Raw genomic sequence first — 25,157 nt, 5'->3', positions numbered from 1 at the left:
ATACCTGTAGCTTGTGGATAGGAGGTGGTGACTTGTGGTTGGTAGTTATAGCTTCTAGATGTGGTAGCTATAGGTAGGAGGCACTAAAGATGCAATCCTGACAAATCTGTTCTTGCTCATCCCAATTGTTTTGTGTTTTTTGTTCTTTTATGTATCTAATCTCATTGAATTGTACAACGTTTTGAGTGCCTTGTGTGCAAAATGCTCTGTTTATGTTGACTTTCATCTCATCTCTGAACAGGAAGAGGCATCCACAGAGGATGAGGAAGAGGAGGATGTAGAAGAAGAGGATGATGAGAGGGAAGAACCGGAGGAAATGTGTGAAAAGTCTAATGCTCCTCTAAATGGTGGCACTAGCAAAGACAAGCGAAGAGGTACATTTTCATAGTTTATTGTTTTTTAAGAATTGTGGCCTTTATTTTGTGACCATATATATATATATATATATATATATATATATATATATATATATATATATATATATATATAAGTAATACATTTGACTAGATGTGCATGTTTTTTCAGATTTCCTTTCCGAATTGGGGCTCGAAAAAGATGAAAATGACGACTCTCCCTGGGATTCAGAGGTCAGTCGCAAGGCATATTAAAGGGGTCATATAATGCCATTTTTGTACAAGCTAATATGATTCTTTAGGGTCTAAATTAAAAGTTTGTAATATACTTTAATTAAAAACAGCTCTGTTTTCAGCACGCCGTTTCAGTGCATGTGTCTTTAAATGATAATGAGCTTTGCTCACCCCGCCCCTCTGTTCTGTGCGTACACCGTTTGTAACACAATAACCACGCGTTGTTCATTATAAACGTGGGATTATGAATTATATTGAGAACGTCGTACATAGAAAACATGCTGTAATGTACCCTGAGTGTAAACCTTAGATGCATTCATCGTGAAGCCTGCAGCAAGGTTTGCAAATTTCGCAAAGATTAATATAAATACTAATATAAAGGTTAATAAAATATTACACTCACATCTTCTGGAGGTTCAGCAGTAACACGTTGGTACCGATCTGTTTTTTCTCGTTTGTAAAGCTGTCTGGTGTGAAATGATTCGCGTAAACATGAAAGCATGGACGATCGTGGGGAATCCTCGTGAGGGAATCCCCGCGTCAATCCTTTGGGCATATCGCTTCAAAAACAAAACTCAGCCACTGCATCTATAACGGCTCAGATTTAGGAACATCCAAATGACTGCTGTGTTCCTTATTACATCTAAGAACAGAACACCACAATCGCGTAGACGCCATTCTACTCCAGCATATCAACAATGGCGGACTACTATGACGACGGCTGTCACAGCTTGCTCAGGGCGGGTCTTGTGTTGAAGCACGGCTGTCAATCACAATCGCGGGAGGGGCGTACGATCTTATGACGTCACAATATCGAACGGCTTGATTTCATAGATGGTCAAACATATAAGGAGATTAAAACAAAACCACTGGATGGATTTTAATCATGATAGGATGGTTGTGTACAGGCACTGCCAACAGACATTTCAGTGCAATCAACTTGTAAAAGTGCATGTACCATTATATGACCCCTTTAAACAAAGCAAAGCTGGTGAAATCTCCATACAGTAATGCATTTTATTCATACAGCATCACACCCTAAAACAGGCTTTCCCTAGAAAACCCCTACAGGTTTGTGATGGAATTGCAAGGGTTGTGGATTTGTGATATTAATGCAACTTAAACTAAAATTATTAAGTTAAATAAATTGTATTTATATTTAATGAATACTTATATATATTTAATTAAATTATAAAATGTATGTAATTCATAATATTTAAAAAAATATTTATATTTATTTAATAAATTGTAGTTATATTTAAATACTAATTATGTATTTTAACTAAATTTGGAATTTTGTATTTTGTATTTTTTCACTTAACAGTCTGGTTCTGAGAGCCCACGGAAAAAGCAGGCAAGTGGTCTACAAACTCCTGCCAAAGCACATAAATCCATGTCCAGTATTTGTGAGGAGAACACTGAAGGTATGTATGGCATTGGCAGTGGCTTTTTTGTTGTTTTTACTATATAAAAATATGATTGCATTATAGAGTGTAATACCATAATAGCTTTGTCTGTGTAGCCTTCTGCAGCCATTTCATGCTTAAAAATATGCAGAGAATATTGACATTTTCCATTGCTTCGGCTTAACAGATGTTTTTACATGCTATGCTAAATAATGTGAAGTGTTGGTTATTTGTAGATTTGCATTTCATAATCTCATTGAATTCTTTTGTAGACTTCTTATACGTTCCCTCCTTCGTAAGAGGAGGGAGGGAGGTTTATTTATTGAGAAGTATAGGCCAGCCAGGAGGCTGCAGGCCGATGGGTAGGCATTCTGATCTGCCTCATGTTTTGCTGTTGTCCTGCTGGATTAATCATCACCCATAACCCCCTGCCGTGACATTAGCATCTTGTCCTCGGATCTTGATCTCTTGTCTTACGTGTCTGTTGTCATCTGTGCATTCATGGCATGTGATAAGACATGGCATGATGCTCAACTAATATTTGCTTATAGTGGGTCCGTTATTGTTGCTCATGTTTACAAGATGAGTTCGTTCAAATTAACATTGTAGCTAAATGGTGCAGAATTATTTCCTTTAAATGCTTGTGAACTCAAACCCCAGTTTACAGGCATCATGGGAGACCTCCATCGCTGCATGTGCATGCCTGCGCACTCGCCACATGTAGGCTTGTCTTTGTCCGTTGATATGTTTTTAGGGGAGTTGATATTTTTGTTTTTTGCCTTTCAGTTTTAAGAAATGACGAGGATGATGTAGAAGAGAAGGAAACTGAAATACCTGTAAGCATCATTTTAAAATAAGTTCAATTACTGAAGTTGATTTGTATTCATGAATGAATGAAGAACCGATGTTTGCAATGCAGTTTTTTGGGTAAAATGCATTAATGATTAGATTGTGAAGGCTAAATATTGTCATGTCAGTAGGGGATATTTAAAGTTTAATTGTAAATTTTGTTTTGAAATATAGACTACAATACAGCGCTCCTAAGACTGAAATTCTCTACAAAACAAAGTTTGAATGGATTCTCAATGTTAAGTAGAATTAATTTAAGAAAAAGGGTGGAAATGTAAAGGATTTCAATGCTTTCCTAAAATGTTAAATACATTATTATAGTTATATTAATATTGATACGTTAATATTATTTATATTATATGATGTAATAATACAATATATTAATATTAATTATATTAAAATATTTATGTACTCCTGTAGCTCAAATAGTGTATAATTTCAGCTACATTAATAAAAATAAAATAAAAAAATTAAAAAAAATCTGTACCTTCCCTTTGTATAAAAGCATCTACCAAATGCATAAATGTTAATGTAAATGTATAAATATAAGTAAACAATAATTCTTTTAACTTTTGAATTTTGTAACATGTTTATGTACCATTTTTCTTCACAGCCCAAAGTGATCAAAAGAGAGCCAGTGTCTGTTCTTAGTAAGCTGATGGATTCAAAAGAAGCCAATAAGAAAACAGGTCATCTCATCATTTAATTTTTTTAACACAAAAATAAACTATATTGTAACAAGTTTGGCTTTTTGAATAAAATCCTCTGTTCTTGCAGACCTAATGGAAGAACTTGGTTTGGGGGATGCTGATGATCTTGAAGGTAATCTTTTTGCTTCACTAAAACATTCTTGAATCAATCTTTAAACTTTGCGTTGAAGTTATGGATGTCTGATGTGTTCATGTTTTTGTCTTATTTTACACAAAAGCAAATCGCCAATGCCCTCCAGGTCAGATACTCAAGCGCTTGTGCTCTATGTACCTTTGTTGGACATTTGTAGTTCTGCTGATGCTTGCTAGTATCAGAGCCGTAGCCTAGCAGTTAGTGCATATACTGTGGGTGGCAAAGGGTTCAGTTCAGCTTGCCATTTTCCCATTTCCCTGGTCTTTTCCATCTTCTATCAAATGGCAAAATTGCTAAAAATAAATGCATATTTAATTAAAAAAGATATACTTTTTGTGAATCTGCTTATTTTGAAAGATATTCAGTGAAAAGTCACACTGGCAGTGAAGATAGTCTCTTTTGGGTTTGCAATTTGCAAAAAAAAAAAATCGTTTTCACTTCCTCTCCTAGATGCGTCAGACTGGGACTCCGCCAGCACCACCAGTAAGGCCAGTAAGAACTTCCCAGTTCATAAGCTAGAGGAGGAACCGGTGTTTGAAAGCCCAGCAGCTTCTGCATTACCCATAACACCCCAGCAGCAGGAAGTGGTAACCAAAGAACATGAAGAAGCCAGTCCAGAGAGAAACAAACCCACGACCTCAAGCACACAACCTCTTCCTAGTCCACGATCTCTCAATCCAAACGGCAGCTCAAAGCCACGACCACTGCCACGACTGCGCTTGGACTCGAATCAGAGGCCAGAGAGTGAAGGTGCAACTAGAAATCTTTATGATAATGAAACATATCAACATTTCTAGGTGATTTTCTGAGTAAATGGTTTATTGATACACAGAATCAGACTGGGATACAGACACCTCCAGTCCAGCCAAGACAACAAATTCACTGCCAAACGTCACTGAGCCCAACGCAGGTAAATCTCTTTAATGTAAAGATGAACATTCAGGGTTCAGTACACTGTTCACTGTTTCATATTGTTTAGTAATGTGTCTGAATTTCTCTTCAGTTCATCAGCAGGAACCCAAAGCTGAAGATGATGAGAGTGAAAACAGCTCTGACGCAAGTGAAAATGCAGATCAGGTGGGTGTAATTCATTCAACAAACTCTATGGAAGAGTTTCTGCCAATTTTAAATAAATGAATAAATAAAACTGAAAACCTGGTTAAGCATTGCATTATTGAAAATGTCTGCAAACTATGTGCCAAAATGGAAACTACAGTGATGTGTGTTTTGTCTTCAGTGGATTTGGTCTTTAATGTCACCATGTGCTTCCTTTGTGCATTATTTTAGTTAAAAGTGGTGTTTGTGACAGTGATACAGTTTTAAATGTTGGCACGAGTCACGTGCTTGTGTCCTAAGCTTGGTCTGACGTCCTTGTTAACCAGACTTGTTCTAGTTTTTCATTGTTAATTCTATTCTTTTGTCCAATTATGCAAATAAAGGCAAGAGAGGCATTACAAACGTCTTCTGTAAACATAAATAAGCCATCTAATGAACCGTTGAAGCTCCCAACCTCTCCTAGAGAGGACGAACAAGATGAGAAAATGGATGAGATTCCCTGGGAGGAACGCTATGAGAAAATCTGGGTGGAGACTGAAAAAAAGGAGACCAAGTCCCAATACAAAAATGTGGCTGCTGAACTAAAAGAGAAGTTCGGAGAACTGGAGCACAAGGAACCGGATGACCTTTTGGAGCAGGAATGGCAACAAGCACAACAGAAAGATGAAGAGGAAATAAAAGAGGTGGAAAAGGAAGTGGATGAGGATGATTCCAGTGAGGAAGAGGGAGAGCCAATTGTGCGGCCCACCACCCGGGCGAGAAGTGCCATACTTTTGCCCATCCCTGAGCAGAGAGAGTCAGGCCTGGAGGACTCACAGTCCGAAAGCGTCCACCGCACGGTTAGTGTTGAGGTCAGCGATGCAGAGCTTCCCAGTGGTCAACACAACCCTCAAATCATCCCAGAATCCCTTACGTATGAGGCCCAGCAGCCAGAGAACCGAGCAGATGGCACTGATGATAATGAGGGAGCTAATAGTGAAAGCAAAGAAAACTGTCAACAAGAATCTGGATTTGGTGTAGAAGAAGAACCTGAAGAACTTTACAGACCCCCATTACTTGCTGAGAATGAGCTGAAAGTCCCACCTAAAATTCTAGAAGTGCTTTCGTCTGACTCCGACGAGGTTGACGAGGGCCTGTGGAAGTCCAGACTTGAGGTAGGACCCCGGGAGGAGTCTCAGATAAACCTTTATAACAAATGAAGACTTTCAGCTTTGCCTCTCTGTCTTCTTTGTTCTTCATTCATGTAAACTCAAAATATGAGGTCTAAAAGCTCCGGGGAAAAAGCTCCAGCTTCAAAAACAGAACCGTCTGTGCTGTCATCTTATAATACTGACCAGACGCTGACCAGCCAAATTGCACAACTCTTCCCTATCTCTGGTTATGCTAATCATTAGCTCTGTTCCAAACCTAGTGAGCTGCCTACCTAGACAGTATTTTAAGGCATCATAAACATGATAATGGCTGTTTGAAATGCTGCTTTCAGAGATGCATTGTTTTACCAAAGACGGGTATTTTAAAAGCGTATTATCTGTCATTAAGTTGACACTGTATCTTTAAATATGTGATTATGGTGCAAATCGTGCGATGCTTTTAACACTTAGCAAAATGCTAAGTGATGCATGCACTTAGAAAAACATTTAAATGTTGTAATTGTACATTTGTAAATATTCACATTTTATACAGAACTGAACTTGCTGCCTATTTAAATTCTTCAAATCAGTCATTTGTGAGGTTTCATGATGGTTTGCATTGTGCCTTAGAAGGCAGGAGGCTGTATATTAAGCAAGGCAGCACGCTAGTTTTTGAAACGGAGCTATTGTCTTGCCAGCGTTTTTTATACTAGCATTTCAACTCATTCCAGTGTTTTCAAATCATTTGCACTCTTCATGCATTTTAAGACCCCATGAAATCTGTATTATTTTTGAATGGTAAGTTAGTATTTTGAATTGGCTTTTATTTTTATATTTTCAGTTTTCATTTTATTTTAATTTTTTAGTCATTTTATTATGTGCATTTTTATTAGTTTTTTATATTTATAAAAGCCACCTTTTAATTTGCACCACATCCTAGCAAATCCTAATTTGTGCTGTGTTCGTAATGTTCGTAGTGCAACAATTCGAGTTCACATTGTGCAACAATAAACGTTTTAGACAGTAGTATGCTGCTACATCGGCAAATTAGTCAATTAAAGGGATACTCTACTTTTTTTTGGAAATAGGCTCATTTTACAACTCCCCCAGAGTTGAACAGTTGAGTTTTACCGTTTTCGAATCCATTCAGCCGAACTCCGGGTCTGGCGGTACCACTTTTAGCATAGCTTAGCATAGATCATTGAATCGGACAGGACCATTAGCATCTCTCTCAAAAAAATGAACAAAGAGTTTCGATATTTTTCCTATTTAAAACTTGACTCTTCTGTAGTTACATCGTGTACTAAGACCGACGGAAAAGTCACGATGTAACTACAGAAGAGTCAAGTTTTAAATAGGAAAAATATCAAAACTCTTTAGTCATTTTTTTGAGAGAGATGCTAATGGTCCTGTCCGATTCAATGATCTATGCTAAGCTATGCTAAAAGTGGTACCGCCAGACCCGGAGATCGGCTGAATGGATTCGAAAACGGTAAAACTCAACTGTTTAACTCTGGGGGAGTTGTAAAATGAGCCTATTTCCAAAAAAAAGTGGAGTATCCCTTTAATGATTCAACCGTTAGTACTATGCTAAAAGACATGGGCTACAAAGCTTGATTTCACGGGGTCCCTTGTTCCATCTTGTCCTGTATCTGTCTTAACGTTTGTAAGATGTCAGTGTGACCTGACCAGCACCTGTCTTGAATTCAGTCTGTCACTCTATTAAATATTTATCAGTTAATTTTATGCACTGGTGTCAAATGATTCACCTGAAGCCACAAATGGGCGTCAGTTCACACCTCATCTGTCGTGTGCATGTGTGCCAAGGATGGTTTCCTTCAGCTGTCTGAAGATCTCTCCTCATCTCCCTGAAGATCTGTCATACTTGTGTTAGTGTGTGTTTTTATGATGTGTCTCAACTGATGAGTTTTCAACCACCGTTTTTTAACCCTCTGTGGTCGGAACTTCTCCGTTGATGTTGGCTTGAAGTGTTTTTATGTTGCTTGCGCTTCTTTTTAAATAAGAAAAGAAGACATGCTGTATTGTGTGGTGTTTTTGCTGAGTTTTGTCTTTTATGTGATTTGTATATGAATGTTTTGCATGATCAATTGGCTAAATCGATAAATGCGTTAACATTTCCCAGAAGTGGGTTTAAATCGAGAATCGTCTTTCCTTAATATCTTCTGTTTAGGGTGGTAAGGAACAGACCGATGTTATGAGGGGAGAACACCAGCCCAGTGCTTTGTGGGATTCTGGAGGATCCAGAGGACGAGCTGAACTTGATCAAGGAAAAGGGAAGAAAACTGACACCAACTCTGGGAACCCAAAACCTCAACAGGAAGGGATGGCTGACGGCAGGTCTTTGGGAAGAGAGGGTAGTGTTTCACCCAGACATCTGTCAAGAAGTCCAAGAAGGTATATATGTCACATTACTACAGTAGATGGAGTTAATGTGAAGGGAGAATTTCTTTTTTGGTCCGATCACATAAGCTGTGCTTTCATCCAAAGTTGCAAGTTTAAAGCCCATGTTGCAGGTTAGAGTACCCAGTAAGCCAATGTATAGAAAAATAATGTAGGAACTAGATTTAAATATAAACATATACAGTACTTATAAAACGCTATTTAGGCTTCTGGAGTTGTTTTTGTGAGAGAATTTTACTTCCGCATTTGAAAACCGCCGAACCGGAAGTGACGTAACATGAGGGAGAGCGGTCAAAGTAAACAATAGGAAAGCAATGGATTGCGAAAATTCTCTCAAATATATTATATTTATAATAATAATAATAATAAGTGTCGGTTGCAGACTAATAACAAACACATAAATGCATTACATTACAAGTTTATGTAGGATATGTTAATGAATTAAATTAAGACAAGGCACATTTTGTAAAACAGATGTACAATAAGTGATCTCTGACGGATCCGTGAGCGTCATGTTTCCCGCCGGCGGCCGAACCACATGCTGACGGCGGACCGCCAAAATTAATTCTGAATGTGCTGTACTCTTTAGATATTATTTGAAAATAACCCTTGTGTTTAAAATGTACAATATGCAGGAGTTGATCCATTCCTCAATACCCACTTTTGGCTGTGTTGTTCCTAACTTTAGATTTTTTTTACCAATTGTACTTTAAAACAAACTTTTTAATAAAAAAAAAACAGTGTGGCGCTTGTAACCTGTAAGTACAGTCCTAATAGTATGCTTGTCCTCTCCCTGTCAATCTTCAAACAGTACATCCATGATTATTATACACAGAATTCCACAAATCCTATGTATGTGTACGTTTTGCACAAGGATACAGTGGGCTCAAGGGCTTGTTTCTTCCTTGCAAACTGGGGATGGAGGTGTGGAAGGACACTGGAATTTGTGAAAATGTCAACTGTTTAAAGCCTTTTTTAAAGTGAATTTCGTTTTGTATAAATTCTATCTTAATTTTAATCATTTTTTCATCAAACAATTGCCTGGATTTAGGCCTAATTAATAAGAAGCAAATATAACGAACAGACAATATAATCATGGAGGCGCCCACGCGGTCACTTGCATTGCACGTGAACTGGAGCGCATCTCATCCTAACTTAACGAAACTCAGTGTATGCCTCACACAGACATGAGAAATACATCAAATACACAAAGCTTGAAATGTCTTTAAACGAAATAATTCAAAACGAAAAGAAAAAGGCTCTGATTATGTAATCCATTATGTGCATTTCTCTCGCGCGTTCACTATGAATATGGTGATCGTCAACTTCATCTTTGCAGCCGAGTCGACACTGTAAGAAAACACTAGTTTATTAATAAAAAAATCAATGCACGCGTGTCACCAGATTTACAAATGCATATCTTGCTTGTTGCACGCACACATATTATGTCGAAATAACGAAATATTATGTTGAAATAACATTATTATTAATAATACATCTTTTAGAATATTTGATTGAATGCTAAATGTTCCAATGAACTGCCGTATACAAGGCGACATCTAGTGTTTATATCTATGCTCCGCACTGAGCGAACGCAGAGCCGGCAAACGACTCCCTCATGTGACGTCATATGACGCGATGGTGAAAAAAAGCGTTTTTTCAACACGGTCAAGGAAACTGTCATGTTTTGTATTAAATTTGTGCCCTTATGTCTTGCAAAACAATTTTTAATCCTGCATTTACTTTTCATATGGTATTTTCATACAAGGTTATATTAATAATAATAAATTAAAAAAAAACCTGCAACATGGGCTTTAACTTGTGCACAAAATGGGAATATCGCATAAAATAAAGCAGCCTTTCAGTTCCATGCGTTCAAGAAAAAAAATCGTCACTTCCTGGTGGAAAAAATTGGTGGAAAATATCTGTAATAAAAATGGAAGCTGCTGCAATCGGGGGAAGCCACTCATTTTTTGTACATCCCAAATGACCGTTCGGATGCCTAGTGTTTAGGAACGCAATCGTGTGAGACACATTAAACTAAATCATTCTGAAGACAGACTTTGGCTCAGGCATTTCAGAATGACCAAACAAACATTTTGCGATTGGTCCACTGGTTAGTTCAGATATCCAATCACATCCTTTGAGTTTTTTTGTTGCACATCGAGGGATTTATTAGGTAAATGTGGTTCCATTGTAGTTTGTGTCTTCTTATCGGATAAAAAAAGTGCCCCAGTTGAGCGCAAATATATATTTTTATGCACATTTTTAGAATCTTTAGCGCTTTTTGGTGTTTCCATCCAGTGTTTTTTTTTATTTTTTTTATGCGATATCCCAAAATTTGCATAAAAATAGTTGGATGGAAACATAGCTATTTAAGAACTATGCTTCTATTTTATTTTATTTTATTTTGGAATTCCTTATATCCTGTGTGCTTAAACAGAGCTTCAAACATTACGGGAAAAACAATTACTGAGGACACTTTCAGCAAACAGCCTGATAGATTTTTTATTTTATTCTATTTTTAATGAATATGCATGCGATCAAAAACAAAGTCTGTAGCCATGGTGTACAACTATTGTGTTATATTTTTTATTTGTCCGTCTGTTATGTTTCATTCTTATGAAAACACAGCAGAAATAGCCATCAGGTCTTTGCTGACGCTCTGATTTTGCTTCTGGTATCATCTATTTCTTTTCTGGGTGTTTCCCAGGTGGAGGCTGTGAAGTTGACATTTGTTTATTCTAGTTAAATCTTTCATTTCAACTTCATGTTGAGATCTGTGTACCTCCAGTACTGACAGGGCACCACCACATGGTGAGGAAGATGAAAAGGAGGAGGAAAAGAAAACTGTAGGTAGCCAAGCGAGAAATCTCTGTGTAGCTCCCCCGCTGCAGGGAAAACCCTCCCGGCCTGCGACCCGCCATAACGGAGACCTCGAGTCTGTCTTTGATGATAGTACTTTAAGTGAGCTGTCGGAGGAGGACAGGAGGTATACATGCAGTATTTACATGCTTTTTAATGCAGCTTCATTATAAAATATTGATTTTTATATGTTGCAGTGTTGCAGCAGCAACACAAGTATAACTTGGCCTGTACAGAATCTGTGCCCATAGAATTCTACCAAATAATTTGATAAGTCTTTTAGCTAATGATGAAAATGAAGTGTAAATCATTCAACAAAATTCCACAACTTTTCCCAACAATCAGTGTAGAAAACAAATGAAAAGAGTGCAGATTCCATTCAGGCCTTGTTATAACATTTACATTTTTTAAGCGAATACTGCATTATATCTTCATTTTAGAGCACCACACTTGCTCTCCGGTGGACTGTTGTTGTCTGATTAAAGATAAACTTGTCTAAAATCATGTTTTCTCTTCCTTACCCTTCTGTTCTGGCAGGTCTCCGTCTTCAAGGCGTAAGAAAGAGCAGGTGAATTTCTTTCTTGATGAGGTAACACCTGTAGTGTTTGTTTCAACACTACAAAGGTCAGACGCACCTTTGAGAATAAGAAGTTGAAAAATATTTGTCAGTATGAATTTGCAATAGTTTTTCATTCCCTATTGTGACGTATATCTTAATGAAATGACTTCTGGGACAAAAACAAATGGAATGGAGGGAATTGATTGGATGGTTGTGGTTTGCTATTGGTCGATCTGATGTGAGTGACAGGTTGCCCTGTATTCGCGCCAGTAAACGCCATCAGAGAAGAGATGTCGCTGCAAGAGGAAGGGGATTTTGATGAAAGATTACAAGGGCACATGAATTAAAAAAATTATGTGCACAGATAATTCATTTATAATAAATACTGCAATTTTCCAATAATTAAAAAAAAAAATTGGTGTTATGGTGACTTTAACACAGGATACTCATTGTTTTATTGACTTTTATTGTCTCCTATGCAGAGCACTGGAGAGCTGGACATGGCGGATGATTTCGAAGATCTCACCCAGTCTTCTGACACAGCCACTGAAGAGCTGGACACTCCAGTATCTGGATACCGCAACGCATCTCTGCTCTTCAAACAGCTCGACTCGAGCTTTATGGGTGAGTCGCTCTGATCCAGTCAGCTGGTAATAAACTATTAGGTTACCTATAATCAGGTGTCCAGCAAATTAAGATGTTTGCTTAAGTTTAACTTAAGTCTTATGTCCACCCTGCAGACTCAGTGAGCGTAGTGAAACTACAAAACATGTTTCATGAGTATGAGCGCACAATCCAGAGGGAGAGAGACAGGCACAGTCGTCTGGCGGATAAAACCTCTCAGCTGGAGCAAGAACGCAACGAGCTCAAGATCCTGCTGGATGAGATCAGAGGCAGCAAGTCCAGCCTAGAACATCTCAGACTGGAGCTGGAAACGGACATGAACAATCTCAAGTGAGCTCAACTCAATGCATGTGGAAGGAGGTCAGATGCTCACCAGGGTTTGGAACAGTGCCATTGACTCTCTCTCTCTCTTCTCTCTCTTCTCTCTCTTCTCTCTCTCTCTCTCTCTCTCTCTCTCTCTCTCTCTCTCTCTCTCTTTCTCTCTCTTTCTCTCTCTCCTCTCTCTTCTCTCTCTCTCTCTCTCTCTCTCTCTCTTTCTCTCTCTCTTCTCTCTCTCTCTCTCTCTCTCTCTCTTCACATGAAAGGTTCCTTTTGAGACAGGAACAGGAAAAGCATCAAAGCGCTGTCATGCTGTATAATAAAACCCGTGAGCAGCTGCAGAGGAAAGAGGAGCAGCAGCGGGCCGAGGCCGAGGAGCGTCACAAAGCCGAGCTGAAAGTCCGGAGTCTGGAACTGGAGATCAGAGCCCTGAAGAACAGCATCAAACAGGTCAACAGCAGCAGACTTAGATTTTACAGGCCCCTGCTGGTAAAGCCAGCGCATAACAGTTTGTATGTGTGTGTGTTTGTATGTTTAGCTTGAGGAGGATAGAGACGAGTCTCAGCGTCTCCTCTCTCACGAGCGCAGTGCTCGCGCCCTACACGAGGAGTTGCTCAACAACCACCTGCGTAAGCAGCAGGACATTGAGGAGGAGAACCTCCGAAACCTCAACAAGAGCAATGAGGTACCGCTCTCACCGCAGATATTACCAGCTTTATGTGTGTTTGCCGGGGAATATTTAGAAATGTCAGGAAATCAGTCAGTAAATTCATTGCGAATAACAAATGCATGCAGTCACATATGCAGTGATGTAATCTCTTTACAGCCACATGTATGTAGTGACGTCATAGCTTAACAGTCAAATATGCAGTGATGTCATAGCTCTGCATCTTATATCACATCCCATTTAAGAAACCATAAAGAATATGAGCATAACTGAGAACAAATTCCCAAAATCAGTGGTCATGTCTTTATGATCACATAGGCAGTGACATCATAGCTTTACAGTCAAATAAGCAGTGACATCATTGCTTTGCAGCTTTAGTCCATCCCATCTAAGAAACCATGAAGAATATGAAAATAATTTAGATCAAATTACCAATGTAGGCCTACCTAAATCTGAAAACTGCTCATATTTAAATATTTAAATTACAATTCCCCTCTTCCCTTATTTAATAAAATATGTTAATATGAATTAAGTTTACCAAATATAAGCAGTGAATTTATAGCATTCAGCAGATCTTCTCTGTAACCCAACTGCTCTAATCCTGTTTTCTGACACGTGATTGGTCAGATTTTCAGGCTTTGTCCTAATGACCTGCACTTAGGCATTAACTTCCCGTGTTATAGAGCCGATCACTCCAGTGCAATCAAGCCACGTACTGTTTTAAGGATTCGTTTTAAAACAATGCTAAAATATGTTTGTCGCATGTTAATTACTGATGTTCTCAGGCCATGTCCCAGCTAACAGAAGCATCGGACCGTGAGCGAGAGTTGATGCAACAAAACCGAGCCCTTCAGGATGAGTTGAACAGCTCTCGGGCCGAGCTGGACCGCTCGCAGTGTCACAGCCGGCAAGAAGAGTCACGACTGGCGGAGGAGAGAGACGCTCTACGAGAGAGACTGGAGGACACACGCAGGGACATGAAACTGAGCGAGGAGGCCTTGGCCCAGACCGTGTTCCAGTACAACGGGCAGCTCGGCGCGCTGAAGGCCGAATGCTCAGTGATCACAGCTAAACTGGAGCACGAGAGGCAGGTGAGGCAGCAACTGGAGGCCGAGGCGGAGGCGAGCAGGGCACGACTGCAGGCGGCGCTACAGGAGGCCGAGAGATGTCAGGCGTCCCGCACGGATGCAGAGCGCACACTCCAGCGAGACCGTGAGGAGCATCAGCGTACGCAGGAAAAACACATCTTTGAGTCCAGCACCCAGCGGGACACCATCCAGTCCCTCTCCCAGAAACTCAGCAAGGCCGAGGCGCGTGCCAACAGCCTGGAGAACGAGTGTCACCGCAACTCTCTGACCATCGCGGAGAAGGCCGTGCTGTTGGAGACTCTGGCCCGGGAGAAAGACCAGGCCCAGGCCAAACTCAAAGAACAGGAGGCCACGGTACTGAGCGAACGGGAGCTGGCAAGCCGTGCCGGAGCCAAACTGGAAGCATTGCAGGAGCGTCTGGCCCAGGCTCAGAGCGAGGGCGCGCTGCTACGACAGCAGCTGGAGGAGGCACTCAACAAGGGCTCGGCGAAGGACAAAGCTGTAACAGATGTGCATCAAAACTTTGCCGAAATGCTGAACCAGTTACGTGCGGACGGAGAGGAGAGAGTCCAACTGGTGGAGGAGAGAAGCAAAGAGCTGGCGAGGACGAATGGCGAGCTGAGAGAGCAGAACTACAAACTAGAGCAGGAGAAAGCTGAGAGAGAGGTAGAGACACAGAGAATGGCTTCTTTTTTAAAGAAGCCAATTAATATGCATACTATTTCAGTTTGCATATTCATTTCCTTTATGAAGAGTGACAGAAACACTACTGTTAAAAAACATTGAAATGAAATCCAACTTTATTTTCAGATATTCATTGGTATGAAACTGATTTTGCATAGTTTAATTTACAATAGCAAAATAATTTTACACATGACTAAATGACTAAAATGTACATATACTAATTCATTCATAATATAATATATGAAGAGTTCAGATGCAAAAGCCTCTAAGTGCCATCTGAAATTTTCTTCTAGAATGATCATTTTTATAAAGCTTGTATATTTAAGTTAAGTAATTTCACTTAAATGACAATTAATAGGTAATTTGCATTGCCATTAAAGTGAAATTATTGAACTTAAATATACGAGTTTGATCAAAATTATCATTCTAGAAGAAAATTTCAGATGGCACTTGGAGGCTTTTGCATCTGAACTCTTCGTATACACCATTCAAAAGTTATTTGAAGTATTCAAAATAAATACTTCTATTCAGCAAGGACACATTCAATTGAAATGACAGGAACAACATTTATAATGTTACAAAAGATTTCTATTTCAAATAAATGCTGTTCTTTTAAACTTTCTATTCACCAAAGAGTCCTTGAAAAAAATGCATCAGTTTCCTTAAAAATAATTAAGCAGCAAAACTGCTTAATATTAAAATATGAGAATGATTTCTGAAGGATCATGTGACACTGAAGACTGGAGTAATTATGCAAAAAATTCAGCTTTGCTTAAAAATGACATTTTAAAATATATTCAAAAAGTTTCACAATATTACTGTTTTTACTGTATTTTCGATCAAATAAATGCAGACTTTGTGAGCAGAAGAAGATGCTACTGACCCTAAACTTTTGAACAGTAGTGCGCTGTATATAAAAGTATAAAATAAGACAATAATAATAATAAAAATCTACAAGAAGAAACACGTCTTAAATATAATAAAATAAAATGTCATTGGTCAGCTGAATGGGCACTTGAAATGTAGGCAAGCAACCTCTCAACACGGTACACACATCCGGTGTAGACGCAGTGTGATATAATGTAAAAGGAAGATGATCCAATGAGAGAATGAAGCTATGTTGTGTGTTTGCAGACCTCTCTTCGACAGCTGCAGCAGGAACTGGCCGACAGTCTGAAGAAGCTGTCCATGTGTGAGGCCTCTCTGGAGGTCAACACGCGGTACCGCAACGACCTCGAGGAAGAGAAGGCGCGCACACTCAAGGACATGGACCGATTGAAGGCCAAGGTACCCTTTACTTCCTATTACTACTATATCAGGAACAATATATGTTCATTCATTATTTTCTGCATGCATATTCATTAATTAAATATATGAAGTCGCCATAGACAAATATAGGTTCTTATGTAGGCCATTCAAACGAATTTTGTTTGATTCGTTTGCTCTTATACTTTCTGTTGAATTCCAGCTGCAGGAGTCTGAAGAAGTGTACGTCCAGGCCGAGAGACGCATCAGCCACCTGAAGAGCTCTCTGGACGATAAGGAGCGAGAAGCCTGCAGTACCGCTCAGAAACTAGAGGAGGCGCTATCTGCTTCTACAGGCAAAGAGCAAACCATTCGACAGCTGGAGGAGGCGGTGCAGAGGTGCAGTTAATCAGGGTCTGCAAAGAACACTGTGGCTGAATCCGAAATCGCCCCCTAATCCCTCGTTCACTATTCCCTACGTTAGTCCACTGATACTGTTCACTCGAAGGAGTGAATGAAAACGAGTGAGCGAATTCAGACAGTCGTTGAGCATACATCGGCTGTACACTCGTTATTGCGGTGCAGTGTGGGATAGAATGAGTGCACTCAATAAAGTCCACTATGGTTTCGGACACCACTACAAATGGCTGTCCCCTCAAATAGTGCCCTATATGACCTGCAATACATTTTATATTTATATATGAGGGTATAGGGGGTAGGGGTGTAACGATACCCTCATATCACGATTCGATACATATCACGATACTGAACTCATGATATGATATTATTGCGATACTCCAAGACATATGATTAAAGGTTAACAAAAAATGTACTGTTTATTTAAATCCTAAATGAATAGGCTTGGACTTGGTGCTGAAACCCAATGCACAGGACAATAGTGAGACCAGAATAACAATATTGATGATTCTGAAGCTGAAAATACAGAATTATTTTAGATGAATATGCTTGCACTCTTTCACAGACTAGATATATTTAAAATAATGTAGTGTTTACTGGTAACATAAGACATTTGGCATTGCCGGGACCCACAAATATTCCCCCATTGCATTATTATACATTATAATAAACTGAGACTAAAACTCGAAACATGAAATTTTTCTCACACAGTCATTTTTATTTTGGGTGAAATATACACAATACATATTGTCACCATCCACGATACATATTGTTGCATTTTTGTATTGCGATATATTGTTACACCCCTACTAGGGGGCGATTTCGGACTCAGCCTGTCACTTTATTTGGAACTTCAACATAATACATGATTTAAGTTTAATAATGTTGATTTAATTTAAATAATTTTACTTGTGGAAGTGACATCAGGGATCACAATCAAACAGTTTATTATAGAAAACAAATATTGTATATATATATTTATAATAAAAATAAAATATAAATGGAAAAATAGTACCATTATAATAGAGGTAGGAATATAAATATTATATGATATGATATATTAATATTACATTAATGTATTTATGTTCATATTGAAGTATTTCAGTAGTGTCATTTATTGTATGCTATTAAGTTATTGGATATGAATATTATATGAAATTAATATAAATATTATATGAATATATATATATATATATATATATATGCATATATATATATATATATATATATATATATATATATATATATATATATATATATATATATATATATATATATAAGTACTTTATTGCATAATATTGAAATTAATATAATGAAATAAATTCATATATACGTATTTAAATAGTTATTTATTGCATACTATTAAGTTATTAAATATTAATATTATATAAATAAGAATATATTTATAATCGTATTCATGTTATTTATCGCATAATTTAAAGTTATTGTATATGAATATTATATGAAATTTATATAAATATTGAACTGATCATTAATGGGTGAAAATAGTTGATGAGATTTTGACATCTCCACAGGTTAGAGATCGAGAACGCCAGACTGGAGGCCACGACCAAACAGCAGAGCAACCGCATTGAAGCGCTGCAGAAGGGCGTTCAGGAGGGGGCTGTGGTGAGTTCGCTCAAATATCGCTCAGTTAGTGGTCAGGGGTCGAGCCGGACCTCTAGTTTGTGAAGCACAAGTGTCCTGACTCGACTGATGACGGTAGATTTAGACATTAATCCCGTCAGAACCTCGTTTCACCGTCTTAAGTCATCTGAGCTTCACATCTGACTTTAGATTAACCCTGGTCAGTGCAGGAATAAGGCGACCGTACATGTGAGTCAGTCGGAGAGGAGATTTCATGTAAACTGATGGTATAGTCACTGTTTTCACAGCTATCAGGCTCATCACCTGGAGAAGGGGTTGGTATCATCAAACTTCTAGCTGTGATTCTAGCAACTCCCTTTATTGATTGATTTTCTTTACTGTGAATTACAGCTCTTCTAATCTAGACCTAAAATCTTACTGTGATTACACTTGTAACAAGTGTTCTGTATACTTTATTGCTTTTCTCTAGTCGGTTTGTTAGCGGGGGTATTTTCTCTGTTTTGGTGGTGGTCTTTTTGCCAGATTTGATTCGACTTTCATTTGTCTGTAAACTCCCTTTCTGCCTTTTCTATCTCTGGTTTCTGGGATCTAAAGTGCTTAGATTAAAAATAGATCTAGATCTGCATGAAGTAGTTAACTAATAGGTAAGATCCTGTTGCGTATTGACCCCTGTGATGTTCTCAGGTCAGGAATCGTTTGGAAGATCTCGTCACAAACCTGCAGAGCAGTAAGATGACGCTAGAAGAACAGCTCAACCGAGAGGTACACTTCATAACAAACGTGTCACTGATCTTGATGAACAATGCAAAGCTATAGGAAGATACTATAAAAACTGTTTGTTTAATTGTGGTCCTCCTCTCCAGGTGCAGAAGCAGAGTATGCTATCCCATAATGCCCAGGACTCACAAACTCTGTGGGAGGAGGAGCTAAAGGGCCGCTCACGACTGGGACTCCGCCTCTCTGAGCTGGAGAAAGAGAAAGGAGAGCTGACCAATCAGGTCCATCCAAATAATAATAATAATGTCAATCCAAAATGTGTTACTTAACACCTTATATTTTTTATTAAAATAAGTCTGCATGTTTATATAATAATAATGTTTAGTGACTCAATCAAAAAAGCTCAGTTAGCACATGGAAATGGATGATTTACATGTAACATGCCCTTGAATGTTTGTTGTTTTAGTTTGGAATGGATATAAGATTTTTAATCAGTAATATTTTTTATATATTTTTTTTTATTAAGCAGAGATGCATTCAGTTGATTAAAAGTGACAGTAAACACATTTATAATGTTACAAAATATTTAAAATAAATGCTTTTCATCAAAAAAATCCAACATTTGATATTAATCAGAAATGCTTGTGGAGCAGCAAATCAGCATATTAGAATATTAGAATGATATCTGAAGGATTTGATCAGCTTTGATCACAGGAATAAATTACATTTTAACATATATTCAAATAGAAAACAGTTATTTAAATTTTTCAAATAATATTTCACAATATTTCAGTTTTTACTGTATTTTTGATCAAATAAATGCCGCCTTGGTGAGCAGAAGAGACTTCTTTAACCCTTGTGTTATGTTGCGGGTCAGTTTGACCCGTTTAGATTTTATAGTTGCTGGAAATACTGGTTAACCTATGTTTTTTTTCTTGATATTTTGTGACTTTTTCTCATTTATCATCATGAAAATGCATGCAAAGTTTTTTGGTGTTTTTTTTTGACATATACAAACAAAATTACTGTTACTTTCGTGATGTTCGGGTCATATTTTAACGCTCTAAGGCAACTGTACGGACCCAAAATAATAACATTTCTTGGTTATACTTTATTTTATTTGTTTACTACCTTATGAAGCTAAAAAATGTGGTTTTCCACACTTATTTCAATACAGAAAAATATTTTGTCAGCCACAGATGGTAAAAATTACCTATCATTTATTTTTTCAAGCTACCTGAAATAATATTAAATCTTTTATTTTATTTTATTTTTTTTGTGTGACTTTTTCGCATTTATCATCATGAACATGCATGCAAAGTTTCAACATGCTGGTGTTTTTTTTTTTTGACATATACAAACAAAATTACTATTACGTTTGTGATGTTCGCAGGTCAATTTGACCATCATAGGCAGCTATTCAAAAGCAACTGTACAGACACAAAATAAAAACATTTATTTTATGTATGTCAGGGCATCAACTCCAGTTCTAAAGTGTTAGTGTATCTAAAAGTGCTCTAACCCAAACCAAACACACTTGAAAAAGCTAAATCATGGTGTTCAGAATTAATTGCAAATTACAAATGAAAATCTTTGACAGACACAGATAGTAAAATAAGCTCTCATTTATATATTCAAGATATCTGAAATATCTTGAGACTTCGACATAGACAGCAGGAAAAATGAGCTCAGATTAATTTATTAATTGTTCAGTTATTATGTTAAAGCAAAAAAATAATAATAATAAAGTAAAAAATAAATAAATATAATGTATATTCAAATTTTGTCAAAACAAAACAGTTTTAAAAAATGGTTAAAAAACATTTTCATTAACTCATATCTTCAGATATATATTTTTTGGAATATTTGACAAATGTTGATATTAAAAGTTTACAGTTTGTACCTGAATCTTTGTTGTTTTTCATAGTGTGATTTTTGAGGAATTGTATTGAATCCAATGCGGGTCAATTTGACCCGAACCATAAGGGGAGTGCACAGAATTACAACATAACACAAGGGTTAAAAGTATAAAAAAACAATCTTACTGACCCCAAACTTTTGAAAAGTAGTGTATAAATATGGAAAATCTCGTTTGAAAAAGTATTAGATTAAGTATTTCACGTCACACCCGTGGAACACGCGCTAAAAAGCTTTGAAATGTCATGTTGACAACACCAATTATGTTATTAAGATTTTAAGGACCAGACACTCTCTGTCTAACACTCTTGTGTGTTTCAGATGGAGCTCGAGAAGAAAAAGGCCAAGAAACTAGCCGAGCATAAGAAATCTGTGGACACCCGATTGGAGCAGGAGATGAAGAGAAACACAGACCTTCAGAAAGAAATGTACAGGTGACCCTTTAACCTTTAACCCCGACCGCTGCAGCTCTGCACCTGTAGACGTGTTTGAGTGCGTAGAGAAGATACGCGGATCCTCCTGCTTGCAAATGTGTGAGATCAATGCTTTTTACATGCGAGGACACATCTTATATTTGTTTAATTGCTTTTTGTGCTATAGTGCTGTAGTGCTGTAGAATGACAAATTTACTACGTAAAAATAAATAAATAATTAAGTAAACAATTTAAATAATTTATGTTGACTTTAATATATATATATTATTATTATTTATATATTATTTATATGGCTAGGCTGACATCTCAAGCTTTTACTGACTTCAATACAAGCTGAATAGTGTTATTTTAGTATTATTTATATAGTATTTATTTATATTTTGTATTTTCTAATATTTATTTACGGAAGCCCTGAACCGCAACGTAAAAAAAAAACAAATCTGTAAAAAAAAATATAATAAAAAAAATAAATAAAATGCTATCATTTCGAGATTAAAGTCAAAATGTTTCGAGATTAAAGTCGAAACATTACGAGAATAAAGTCGTAATATTTTTTTTAGTAAAGACCTGCGCTCGTGAAGTCGAACTGCTTCTGACATGGATCTAAACATAGCTTTTTACTTTTATCTGGGCTTTCAACAAAAGGAAATTCTACAGGTACTAATCTACCAACATGGCATTACCAATTGTCTTAGGACGTTACAAAATATACTGCGCCGGAATAGACTTTACAGGCAAAAACACTTTTCAGACTGGATGGAGGTAGCCAGCTTTATATCTGAGGAAATAACGGGATCCGGCCAAATGATTGGATACAGAATGATGCACCTAAAATGTCTCCAGAACGGTGAAGAGGGAATCAGTGCGGTTACTGTTAAGTGTTCTCGACCCAGATAGTGTTGCCTATTATAGACGAGCACGAAAACACGTCAAAAACACTGTCACATAAAGTTTCGACCAGATTGTGAACCGAGTCTGTGCTCGTCCATAGGTAACTCCATGGTAATGCATGTTGGTAGATTGGCACCTGTTGAATTTTCTTTTTGTTGAAAGCCCAGATAAAAGTAAAAAGCTACTATTTTGTGTAGATCCATATCCGAGGCAGTTCGACTTCACAAGTGCATTTCTTTACACAGACACACACACACACACACACACACACACACACACACACATTTTTTAGAATTGGAAAAACGCCCTGTATGCACCAGTGGACGCGCGCCGTTATGAATGCACACACACGCAACTTCTACAGAAGACTGTATTCTGGTAATGTTTCGACTTTAATCTCGAAACGTTTCGACTTTAATCTCGAAATGATAGCATTTTTTTTTTTTTTTTTGGTTGCGGTTCAGGGCTTCCGTATTTATTAATGATTAGCTTTTATTTAAATTTTGGTTTGTTTTGATAATTTTATGTGCTTTTGTCCTTTTTATCAGGTTTTGGTGAATAAATAAAAGCTTAAAAGATTATGAAGTAAAATATTTCATTATTTTAGTTTTAATAAGTTTAGTTTTTTAACTTTTTATTTCAGTTAGTTACCAAGCCAGCATTTCTAAAAGTTTTTTAAATATAACTTATTCATCTAATATACAGTGTATATGTATATATATATATATATATATATATATATAGATATATATATATATATATATATATAAATAAAAAAAACAAAATAAATAAATAAATATTCTTTTTTTAACTCTTTATAATAGTTTACACCATTGATAGAGATTCATCGTATCTTACTGTATGTGTCAGGTTGAAGACTCTGTTGAAGACGGCTAAGAAACAGCTGCGTGAACAGGGCCCTGCACAGCTGGACTCTCCTCTGGCCAGCTTCAGAGGAGACGTGAGCCACCGACTGGAGGCAGAGAGCGCCTCCACTAGAATGAAGACTAGGGTACAGTCTCAGCTTCTGGCTTTTACAGCCTTATTTGTTATTTTAAAGGTGCATTGTGTAATATTTAGGAGGATCTGTTGACAGAAATGCAATATCATATACATAATGATGTTCTCAGTGGTGTATAAAGACCTTACATAATGAAGCGTTATGTTTTTATTACCTTAGAATGAGGCATTTCTATCTACACACACCGCGGGTCCGCTTTCATTGAAATGAGCCGACAAGTTTCTACAGTGGCCCTGAACGGACAAACACGTTTCGTCACTATGTTGTTCTTCGTGCAAAGAAGCTAGCTAACGTCAGCGAATAAAACACTGACACAAAGTAACAATAATATTCGCAATAACATATCGCTTTACTGAATAATTTAGTAAACCTCAGTGTTTAACTGGCTTCTCTCTGCTGTCTCAGACGACGACATTTTTTCCTGTCGGCCACCGTAACTTCTGTTGGGTGCAATTCGCAACCTCACCACTAGATGCCGCTAAAGATTACACACTGCACCTTTAACACTGCAAAAGTATGCAGACTTCATCGAGTCTCTTATTTCCTCCTTCACGTGCCCTTTCCTGCCTGCCTCCAGATGGACGAGCTCCAGTCTCAGTTCGAGCGCGAGGCGTCGCGCTGCTCCCGGCTGGAGGAGGTGAACCGACAGCTGAAGGAGAAGCTGGCGTCTGTGAAGGGCCTGAGCCGGAGCCACGAGCAGACGGAGCGCAGCAAGAGGCAGCTGGAGGAGGAGGTGGCCGGTCTGCGCAGGCAACTGGAGGCCGGGGTGATGAACCAGAGCCAGGCCGAGCAGTACCGCAGGGAGACCGAGGAGAGAGCCCGACACGAGATCCGACACAAACTAGAGGAGGTCAACCTCTTCCTGCAGGTACACCACGGAAACCAGAGACTCAGGATCTTTTACTAGCCCTATTAATATTTTCAATTATAGAATAGGCAGCTCTTTGTCTTTATCTTTGTCTTTTTGTTATGATAATGTGCACCATAATGCATTTCTTTCAATTTGTTTGCAAGGTCAAAATATATATATTTTTTTTTATTGTCTTGAAAATAAAATATTTTATTTAAAAAAAATGTCTTAATATAAAAAGTTTTAGACTATATTTTTCAATCTTCAGATACAGATGGAATTTGATTTAGTTTATTATAAGTTTTATTATTTATTATATTATTTCGTGTTTTTATTATTAATTATTTTATAAAGTTAATTATAATAATTTTCTTCATTATAAAGGTCAGAATTGTATTATTTACTATTGAATTATTTGATTTATTTCTGGACTATAAAATATTATATATTTTTAAAGATAATTCAAGTTTTCTGCACTGTTTTGTGTGTTTGACTCGTCAGACGCAGGCGGCGTCTCAGGAAGCTCTGGAGCAGATGAAGGCTGTGAACGAGGCCAGTCAGCGCACTCAGGTGGAGCAGCGCATCAAGGATCTGGAGGGAGAACTCAGCCGCACACGCAGCGTTCAGCAGGACAGTCTGGTTCAGAGAGACTCCAGTCGCACCGAGCTGGAACGCTACAAACAGCTGTACAGCGAAGAGCTGCGCCTACGCAAGAGTCTGGCCTCCAAACTGGAGAGGTGAGAGGCATGATGGGAGTCTGTCCTGCCAGTTATAAACGTTTGCCTTTAATTATAGTCGCAGCTCAATCACATTGTGAGATTAAAACATTTAATTTAGTTGCATTAACCACAACAAAAAAAAGTTTAATGGCTATTAATTATTTCAAAGCATATCAAGCAAGGCTCAGAAAATGAAAATTTACCTCGGAAAACTAAAAATAATAAATAAACAGTAAAATAC

The 25,157-nt window shown here is 37.6% G+C and overlaps 1 protein-coding gene across 3 annotated transcripts in view; it reads left to right on the top strand.

The window, feature by feature from the left end:
• Positions 1-25,157, top strand: part of ankrd26 (ankyrin repeat domain containing 26) — a 38,941-nt gene that overhangs the window by 8,812 nt on the left and 4,972 nt on the right. For 2 of the 3 annotated variants that reach the window (XM_084397326.1, XM_084397328.1), the window contains exons 13-40: positions 242-374; positions 526-587; positions 1,912-2,011; positions 2,780-2,829; positions 3,456-3,531; positions 3,620-3,664; positions 4,136-4,435; positions 4,518-4,595; positions 4,689-4,762; positions 5,125-5,895; positions 8,063-8,286; positions 11,087-11,284; positions 11,695-11,725; positions 12,199-12,340; positions 12,457-12,670; positions 12,925-13,108; positions 13,197-13,343; positions 14,111-15,079; positions 16,232-16,384; positions 16,566-16,741; positions 18,295-18,388; positions 18,655-18,681; positions 19,052-19,129; positions 19,231-19,365; positions 21,323-21,435; positions 23,197-23,338; positions 23,925-24,215; positions 24,699-24,934. In XM_084397326.1, the coding sequence (XP_084253452.1) occupies positions 242-374; positions 526-587; positions 1,912-2,011; positions 2,780-2,829; positions 3,456-3,531; positions 3,620-3,664; positions 4,136-4,435; positions 4,518-4,595; positions 4,689-4,762; positions 5,125-5,895; positions 8,063-8,286; positions 11,087-11,284; positions 11,695-11,725; positions 12,199-12,340; positions 12,457-12,670; positions 12,925-13,108; positions 13,197-13,343; positions 14,111-15,079; positions 16,232-16,384; positions 16,566-16,741; positions 18,295-18,388; positions 18,655-18,681; positions 19,052-19,129; positions 19,231-19,365; positions 21,323-21,435; positions 23,197-23,338; positions 23,925-24,215; positions 24,699-24,934 (5,243 nt within the window). Of the gene's footprint in view, positions 1-241; positions 375-525; positions 588-1,911; positions 2,012-2,265; positions 2,356-2,779; positions 2,830-3,455; positions 3,532-3,619; positions 3,665-4,135; positions 4,436-4,517; positions 4,596-4,688; positions 4,763-5,124; positions 5,896-8,062; positions 8,287-11,086; positions 11,285-11,694; positions 11,726-12,198; positions 12,341-12,456; positions 12,671-12,924; positions 13,109-13,196; positions 13,344-14,110; positions 15,080-16,231; positions 16,385-16,565; positions 16,742-18,294; positions 18,389-18,654; positions 18,682-19,051; positions 19,130-19,230; positions 19,366-21,322; positions 21,436-23,196; positions 23,339-23,924; positions 24,216-24,698; positions 24,935-25,157 lie in introns of all 3 variants that reach the window. The other variant, XM_084397327.1, reaches the window with a different exon arrangement.

This window comes from Rutilus rutilus (assembly GCF_951802725.1).
Source record: "Rutilus rutilus genome assembly, chromosome: 23".
Taxonomy (NCBI): Eukaryota; Metazoa; Chordata; class Actinopteri; order Cypriniformes; family Leuciscidae; genus Rutilus; species Rutilus rutilus.
The sequence above is the reverse complement of the archived record's forward strand: the minus strand, read 5'-3'. Positions and strand labels throughout refer to the sequence as shown.